General features: G+C 39.3%; 1 protein-coding gene across 1 annotated transcript; it reads right to left on the bottom strand.

The window, feature by feature from the left end:
* Positions 1-3516: 3516 nt before the first annotated feature.
* Positions 3517-8535, bottom strand: LOC104096434 (rhodanese-like domain-containing protein 4, chloroplastic). The gene is made up of 9 exons (XM_009602794.4): positions 7786-8535; positions 6844-6946; positions 6675-6761; positions 5888-5962; positions 5734-5808; positions 5094-5174; positions 4801-4953; positions 4183-4371; positions 3517-3878 (listed from the first exon to the last, which is right to left on the bottom strand). The coding sequence occupies exons 1-9, from the start codon at positions 8418-8420 to the stop codon at positions 3831-3833; spliced, it is 1446 nt and encodes a 481-aa protein (XP_009601089.1). The 5' UTR covers positions 8421-8535; the 3' UTR covers positions 3517-3830.
* Positions 8536-9063: the final 528 nt, after the last annotated feature.

Below are 9063 nucleotides of genomic sequence, written 5' to 3'. Positions count from 1 at the left end.
ACCCGGTACCGAAGGAAACTCTCGTGATGAAGTATTGAGGCCTGCAAAAAGGCAAAAAACGTCTAACACATATAACAATAGATCGATGGAAAGTAGAGATGCCTTACCCGGGTCAGCGCCTGCTGCGCCTCATTGAAAAGTCATGGCACGCTCACCTCATTTATTATTTCCTGGTCCTCCTCAATAACCAGGCATCGTAGGTAGCTAGTTACCCCCACAGGAGCAGACAAAACCCGGGTATCCTTCAGGATGGTCAGTATAATTGATCTCTTATGACCGGGTCCACACTGAAAGTAGGGAACTAATTAATCAATTTTGGGCTCGAGCTCGGCCCGCCAGTTTCCGAGGATGCATCCTTTTTTGGAACTTCCAGGTCGCCCAGCCCGGAGAAGTCTTCCAAAGCAGATGAGTCCACACCATCGAAAAATGAATGAAGGGGATTGTCCTCACCATGGACCCCCTCATTGGACTTCTTTTTTCTTTCTTAGGCCTCCTCGAGCATGGACTCACTATAGGAAGGCATCCCCGAGATTTTAATTATATCGAGTGCTTCCTTTGGAGCAGAGCCGGCATCCTGGGGAGTTTCACCCCAGGTATCCACGTTGGTCTTTTGAGTTGAAGGGGGGTCGATCTCACGAGTCTCCCCCTCGAATGCCTCCGATTCCCCGGAATAAGTCGTCCCATGGGTAACAAAAGTAGGTTCATCCTCTGGCTCATCTCTAAACTGGAGAAGAGAATCGAAATCCAGCGCTCGGGAACTAGATCCCCTCCTGGGCTTGCAGAGCACCCTTTTCTTTGGCTTCTTTACCTCAGAGCCCGGGGGTTTTCTCTTCCTTTTCTTCTCTTCCTCCGTGGCAGCAACGGAGGGATCAACGGATGCAGCACATCCTTGTCCCCTTTTGAAGGCCTAAGTTAGGTGGTCTTAGTCAAACCTGCAATAACAAAGGGAAGAGGAGTTAGTGTAATAAAAGATAGAAATGTGGTATTGGCCATTCAAAAAGAGGCCTTACCATGAGAACGGGCCTCCCATAGGCCCTTCGAGAGTCCGCGCCATGTGCGCTCAAAGTACGACATTTGAGTACAAATGCCCTCGATCCATTCCTTTAGCTGGGGAACTGTATTCGAAATCGGGGCGAAAGCTGCGCAACCACAAGCAAGAATGAGAAAAAAGAAATTGAAGAAAAAGAATTTTGATGTTTAAAGAGACATTGCACTTACGAGACGCATTCCACTTCTCAGGGAATGACATGTATTGGGGGGGGGGATTAAATCCTATGTTTTCACTCGGACGAAGCGTCCCTGCCAGCCCCGGTCCCAGTCTTCATCGATACTCGAAAAGGAGGCCTTGCTGGCCCAGCGAGTAAGCTTGATTAGTCCCCCTCATAACATTCAGGGATTGTATAATCGAAGCAGGTGGTCGATCGTGAACCGACGAGACTTGGTCTTGTTCACGAAGTAGCGAAGGAGGATCACGATCCTCCACAATAATGGATGAATTTGCTTGAGGCATACCTCGTACCTCTTGCAAAAATCCAGAACGATCGGGTCCACCGGGTCCAGTGTGAAGTGGTAAGTATAAACACTTAAGTACCCCTCCACATGGGTAGTGATGACGTTCTCGGGCCCGGGGACTAATACGTCATTGCCCTCCCAATTGCAGTCCTTTCAAACTTTGGGAAGAACGTCTTCAGTCACAAAGCATATGTACCTTGATACCCCTTCACCCCGGTCCTGTTTGCATGAGGGTTTCTCGACCTTAAAGTTGTCTGAAATTGAGTAGCCCCCGGGGATGAACATTTTCAAGGGGGGCTCGGTGGCTGGTTGATCATCAGCCACCTCGGGAGGCGCCATTTCAAGGGTAACTACTTGAGAAGCAACCGTCTCAGTATCAACGGCTGGTTGGAAAGACGAAGAGGCAACTTATTGAAGAACATATTTCGATATTTTGGCCATTGCTATCTTAGAGAGGTTTGAAAATATGAAGAATAAATGCAAAGTTTTGGAAAAGCGGGTTTTGAAGATGAAGAACAAAGTATGAAGATTTAAAGAAAATCTGGGTAAAAATATGGAAAGCACTATGAAAATAGAAGAACACGGATGAAGATATGAAGATTTGAAGAAGGTTCGATGATGGCTGGAAAGCTCGAAGGTAATAATTTTGTCGAAAAGTAGAAAAAGAACAAAGGGAGGATGCTTTTAAAGGGAAACAGCTGACGCTTCGCGTTCGGGGCCAACCGACCGATGAGCGACACGTGTACGAAGTCAGAACGACGCGACTAATGGGATGTTTTGGTTCCCTCGTCGCAACGTATGAAGGAAGGAACCGGAGACATCTGTCGTTTCCCATCGTTTCGGCAAGCTAACTCTTTGAGAAACGAGGGGTCTATCTGTATACGGGTAAAACCGATCCCACTGAGCACCCCGGTTTTCTCGGTGAGGCAAACAAAGCAGGGACGTGATCGTAAGGAATCAGAGTTAGAGCGAGGAGCCCCTCGTATCAGGGTCCGAGCAAAACACCTGCCCTCGGGGGCATCGGGACCACGTCCACCGGGTCCGGTTCGAGTCCCAAGACTTTGGAGAGTATTACCAAATAACCGCACATGACTTACAAAGGGCCGTATTGTCCGTGCCCAACCGGATATCACACCGTGAATCTCTCCCTGTATCGGCAGAAAATCAGTGATTAGCGAAAAGGAAGATTTTTATCTTTCTTAGGATTGTACTTAGGGTAAAACTCCCCTACTATATAAAAGGAAAATTTATTATTCATTAGAGATATTGTAATAGGCATACCAAGGCAATTTACTTCTAGTCTCTTTGTTTCTAAAAAGTTATTAAAAGTTCTTATTTTTGTTCATAAGTTCTTCATAAGTGCAAGTTCGGAACCGAAGGCAGGTTCCTCATTAAGCCATTAACCGAGCTCGGGATCACTCTTATCATTGGTTTGACCATTTATTACGTCTTTTATTTGCTTAATCTAACGTCATTGTTCACTTGTATTGAATTAATCCACATATCCTTAAAACTGCGTATAAATTCAACTGTTATCCGTTTTTAAGAGTAAACACATAGAAGGTCGAATTCTTTTATTTATATATATTTATATACCATGGGTTGAATCAACTTAATTTTTTTGCGTATTTACTTTTTTGATTTTAATCTACTTGCTCAAAAACCTAACCTCGCCACTGCCTCTATTCTGCCCCTGGCTCCTCGGTTCTTTACTCTTATTTTACCGTAAGTAAAATGAGTTCCCATTTTGCTTCTATGTTAAAAATCACAGACCGCTTGTTCACCTTTTTCTTTCAACTTAGAAGGGAAAGGAATAGACATCATTGATCAATGGTAATACTGAATAATAATAATACGTTTACACGTATAACAAGCAAGATGGTAGAGGTCAAGAATAAAAGAGAAATATCCAAGCGAAGGTAAGCTATTTCAAGGTTTAGTAAAACTAATTAATGTGTAATTCCATGCATAATGCAAGGTAAACTAAACTAACCGGGTAAAAAATTATATAATGTAAATTCTATTCATAATATATTGCTAAGCTTCTGCTTAGAAGTGATTGTACTGCCAAAGTAACATAAAGTTTATGCTACATTTGTATCTACATGAGATCCATCAATAAATTACAAAGAATGAAAATGAAAGACATAATGATTATAATGATCTGGATCTCTACTGTTACAAATTTCCCTTCAATATGCAGAATGTAAAATGAAAATTTCATGGAGGAGCTAGCTTTTACTTGAAAGAAGATATCGCGTTGTAATTTTCCACAAACTGGAGATTGGAACACCTTATGGAAATCTGCAAGTCAAGTATTATGCTTGTGAAGGCGTTGGTGATGTTGGAGGCTTGAAATCAGGATACTGCAACCACAAAAGAAGGAAGAATTTAACTTAATATACACCGACTGTGTAAAAATATTTTTATGCTATGATTGTATTTTCACGTAACCAGCCTCATCTTCCAGGTTACTAATTACACTTTATATGAAGGGCAAGTTGTTTCTGATACTCGGCAAATACTAGAATCGTAGAATTCAAATGAGGACCTCCTCATTTCATCAGCAGGAAAGATGTTGAAATCTTGGATATGGTGCAAGGGAATTCATATATCATATTACAACGACATGATTAGATCAACTATTGAGAATGAACTGAAAAAACTTACATTAGGATATGGAGAAAGTGACTTTGAACTTCCAGTTAGTGCCTCTCCTTTGACTTCTAGTTTAGGGACCGAATTGATTTCCAGAGTAGACTCAGCAGATAATTCTACCTTGGAAACTGTTTCAGTTTTCTCCGCACCGCCACTAGGTTGTGAAGGCATCGGCGATGTTGGAGGCTTGAGATCAGGATACTGCATCAACAAATTCAAAAGAGATGATGTAAAAAAGGCAGTCTGGTGCACAAAGCATCCCGCATTCAGGTAGGGGCCGGGGAAGGGCCGCACCCCCAAGGGTTGTAATGTAAATAGCCTACCCTAATTCAAGTATTAGTGACTGCTTCTACGACTCGAATCCGTGACCTATGAATCACATGGAGACAACTTTATTGTTGCTCCAAGAATCCCTTCTCAAAAGAGATGATGCAGTTAATGAAAAACATGAGAAAGCAAAGGGCAGTCACATAGACAAAATAAATGAATTAAAATTGTCCATTTGGAAATACCTCAATGTCTCAGAATATAAACAAGGGACATCTCTTTAATCAGCAAGAAGGATATTAAAATCGGCAAGTCATAGTGAAATGATAAGACCAACTACTCAGAATGAAAAGGAAAACTTACACTAGGATATGGTGAAAGTGGCTTTGAAATTCCAGTTAGAGCTTCTACTTTGATTTCTGGTTTAGGGACTGAATTGATTTCTGGAGTTGTCTCTGCAGCTGCAGGTAGAGCCTTGCTAGTCACGGGCGTCGGAAGAAGAGCCATCCCTATTTGCTGAAGTTTCAAAGTCAGAAGCATAAGTGCATGACTAATGGAACTGTGACTATGAACTATGTTGTTGAAAACAAAACATAAAGTTCTTTGATATGGGAAGTAAAACGCTTCAAGAAGTTCTGGACATACGAGAAGATTACCTTAATATCACCTGCAAGCTCCTTTGGAGCAATGTTGGTGGTGACGAACTCATCAACTTGTTGCAGAGTTTGCTTTCTGTCCTGGAAAGTGAAAATGTCAAAATATTAATGGACCTCTCATGTCTGATAATTTTCTACCATGATCGGTATCGATGTTAAATAACCGGTGGAAACCAGAGGCCAGCTCATCTTAGTACCAGTACATAAAATGCGATTCACCTTCTATCATAGCACGAAACAGTTTTAGAAGTAAATTAAATGATGTTTCCTTAACAAGTTATCTTTTGAGCCTTCAAGTGGTCAGAATACAAAATTTTAGATTCAAGATCTTACTAAAGTTGTAGGATATATATGTAATATGTCGCTGAAAACAGTGGCGCCACAAGAATTTTGCTAAGGGTGTTCGAGAATTAGTATGCATAAAAGGTAATATGTTTTCAATATACTTGGTATAATTTACCGACAAAGAATGTTTAGCTGAGCAAGAGAAGCAATAATTCAACAGGTAAAAGAAACAAACAATTCAAGAAGGAATAGGGCAGTTAAGGCAAGAGTAATTTCATATTGCCAAAACTACGTTTCTGAGGTCCACGTACTGGAGAGACAAGAAAAGATTTCATTGCAAATGATGCTGACGAACCTCTGCAAATAGAAGTTTCGTGCTGACCAGTTGGATAAGTGCAGCTGAGCCTAACAGTTGGAGAATCGTTTCTACCTGAAAAAGGAGGACCGATAATAAGCTGTCTAATGAATGCTCAACATAAAGTTCAGGATAAAATATTCTGGAGCCTGACCTCTGTGAACGCCAAAAATCCTAACCCGGCAGCTGCAGCTACACCTAAACCTACTGCAACAGCATCAGAACCATCCTGTATATACACATTCCATCAAAGTTATCTCATTTAAGTTAAGCATGTCAAAATGCAAACCCGAAACAGTCTATGATTAGAATAGTAGTACTATACTAGTATTCACCACATAGCCTAATGAAATTGATAAATGCAAGTTAAGTAGTCTCCTAAATAGCTTCTCAAACTATACATAGTGGCTTCACAACATAAAGCTTCTGAGAAATATCAAGGCTGAGAAACTATGTGAAATGTCACTTATAGCTATCATATTTTAAAGATGTCACTTGTATCTGTCATCCACAAACCATTCACCTAGGAACTGTTAATTAAGGATTGTGGAGTTAAAGTGCAGAAGTTCTAAAAACAGAAATGTACAACTGCTCCTTGCACTTAAAACAGGAAAACAGAACTTCTTAGCTGTCCATTTGCACTATTTGGTAAGACTTCTAAAAGAAAAGCATAGCTAAAAGGCCGAGGGATAACATCATTATCCTGCGAAAATCTGCTTCCTAGTTATATTTAATACAACTCTATAGTTTTGGCACATTTATGTGCAATAAGGCAAAAGGGAAGGCTTGGGATATTTTAAAACTTCTTGTGTGCATAGTAAATCACAAGCGAGATGCCAATTTCATTAATTTCCAGCGGCAACATCCTAAATGAACCTCACTCTTAATTTTCGTTTAGGGTCGATAACGCAAAGTACCATTCTATAGAGAGAAAAACATACCCCAAGAACACCATCAAGAGCATCAGACAGATTGCCGAGATCAAGACTTAATGTTTTCCTCGGAAGTATCCAAGGAAGGCCACTATTCTGCAGAAATTGGACCTCATTATGCTTTATTCCACCAACTTTTTAAAAATTAAGAATGTAACGAGATTTTTAAATGTAAAACCTTCCATCCTCGCGGTCCTTCAGCGCCATCTTTAATTGCATATGCAGCTTTAAAACCATTAGCTGTGACAAGCTCCGCTACCAATTCAGAGTTCCCATCAAATCTGGCTTCATTACAATCCAGAAAGTGACAGGATTAGAGTTAATTTGTTCAACTAGTTTGCTGATACAAGAGTTCCTCACAGTATATATCAGGAAAAAGAGCATGACATCAAGCAAGAGAAACATTTCATTTTGCCAGCAAATCTTTGATTTTTCCCTTTAAACCCTCAATCCAATAAGCAGAAGAAAATTCTTAAACAAAGATATAAATAACTAAACTCAAGAATCAGAGGAAGTATAATTTGTGAATAGTTTTATAATACACTTTTAAGGCATATATTGTGAAGTTACAAAAAGTGACTCGCAGAACATTCATTTTGAAGTGAAGGAGAAAGTTTCAGAAGTTTAATGATCAAGCTGCACCTCATTCGACTAATTAAGATGGTTGCAGTGTAAGCATGTTGGCGCTCTATTGATTAGAAAAATGTAAGAACATTACTCTTTGTCTAAATCAGTTTAAAGCCACATTTCTGCTAGGTTTCACTAAGATACCAAAAGGATAAACATAATGCTAAAGTGTGTGACCATCTTATCTATAATTTTAAACAGTTAGAGAGATCACACTTTGAATTACTTATCTTTAAGATGCCCCATCACGTGCGGGCTTGACTCTTTTTCTTGGGCCAAGCACAGAAATTCTCTTATTCATTATTGTGATAATGGGTATATAATGAAACTTGAACTGAGGACCTCTCTATTTGCGAAGTATGTAACCATCTCATATAAAAGTTTAAACTGCTAAAGAGAGTACACTTCTAATAACTACTTAATTATGTCTTCAACACAGAACAACACATGCTATAAACAATGAATGAGCATAAGAATAACTTTGAAATCATACTTGTCTAGAATGAACAATGTAGTATTCTCTGGCTCCTTGAACCTCAAAGCTAGCTTCTTTAAGAACCCTGGCTTATCTTCACCTTTATAAACAACTGAAACTGCCTTCTTCTTCAAACCCCTTATATCTGGACTTCCCACTTGCCTCAATTCCACAGGTCCCCTTATATCAAGTAATTCTGAACTCTCATCATCTCCCAATTCAGCATAAGCTTTTTTAGCAGACTCAACACCCCATTTCTTATTAGGCTTATTATTACCAAGCACCTGAGACAGAACCAATGGCAAAGCCAAAATAGCAAAACCACCAGCTATGACTAAAGGATTTTCAGATACAAAATTTGTCACAGTTTCAACAAAGGCATTTGCATCAAAATCAGCTGTTGAAGTACTAGTAGTTGATTGCTGAAGTGCCTCTTCATATGTTAATGCATTAGCTAAACTTGTAGTGAAAACTGAGGAAAGTACTACTAGACCCCCTTGAACTTTTCTTGATAGAATCTCTAGTGAATTTGATGAATTGGTGCTAAAATTGGCTGAATTTGAAAGGTTCTTGAATGGGATTTTTTTGGGTTCATTTCTTCTATCAGAAAAAACTGAAAGAGGTGTCAAACTTGCTGCATTGAGAGCCTCCATAGCAAAATTCTGTATCACTAGTTACAGCCAAATTTCTATGCAATATTTTAGCTAAATGTTGATATCCTAGTGAAATGTTGTAGATATGTGGAAGGGAGAAGAGTATCCTGCCACTAGTTGGTGGCAATATTGTCATATAAGGATCATGGGGCCGGTGATTATGTGGACCAATTGTTATGCTTTTCCAATTTAACTTTGGGTGGCCAAGAATTGTCAAAGGAAATCTTTTATTATGAAACTTGGCATTTTTCAGTTGTACTTCATTTTACTTAAAAGCAGTACTTTATACTTTAGTTCTGGTACAGAATGATCTCTTGGTTGCCCGATTAGCTTCCGACTAAGCAATGCAAGAACCCAAAGGCCAAAACTCTTCTTTCAATCTTCATTCTTTCTGTTTTTTTGTTACTCCCTCCGTTTAAAAATTATTGTCCTAGTTTGACTTGCACAAATTTTATTATAGAAGATAAGATTTTTAAGTTAGTGATTTTAAGCTAGCGTTTGACCATATATTTTCAAATTTGTTTTAAAAAATATGATTTGGGTGAAGTTTGGTTTGAAAATGAAAATGTGTTTGGACATAATTTTTCAAAACACATTTCACTTTTATTTTGAAAAAACATGAAATGTAACTTATACCCATAAG

The sequence above is a fragment of the Nicotiana tomentosiformis genome, chromosome 8 (assembly GCF_000390325.3).
Source record: "Nicotiana tomentosiformis chromosome 8, ASM39032v3, whole genome shotgun sequence".
NCBI classification, from domain to species: Eukaryota; Viridiplantae; Streptophyta; class Magnoliopsida; order Solanales; family Solanaceae; genus Nicotiana; species Nicotiana tomentosiformis.
Note: the sequence above shows the minus strand (reverse complement) of the source record. Positions and strands in the feature narration are given on the sequence as shown.

Bases quoted from the DNA above. Each gene is read 5' to 3' on its own strand.
- LOC104096434 (XM_009602794.4), bottom strand. From the start codon at position 8,420: ATGGAGGCTCTCAATGCAGCAAGTTTGACACCTCTTTCAGTTTTTTCT. The intron at 5,175-5,733 runs GTTCGTCAGCAT...TTCACTTTCCAG, and splicing joins CGAAACTTCTATTTGCAGAG to GACAGAAAGCAAACTCTGCA. The intron at 4,954-5,093 runs GTAATCTTCTCG...TTGAAACTTCAG, and splicing joins AGCTTGCAGGTGATATTAAG to CAAATAGGGATGGCTCTTCT.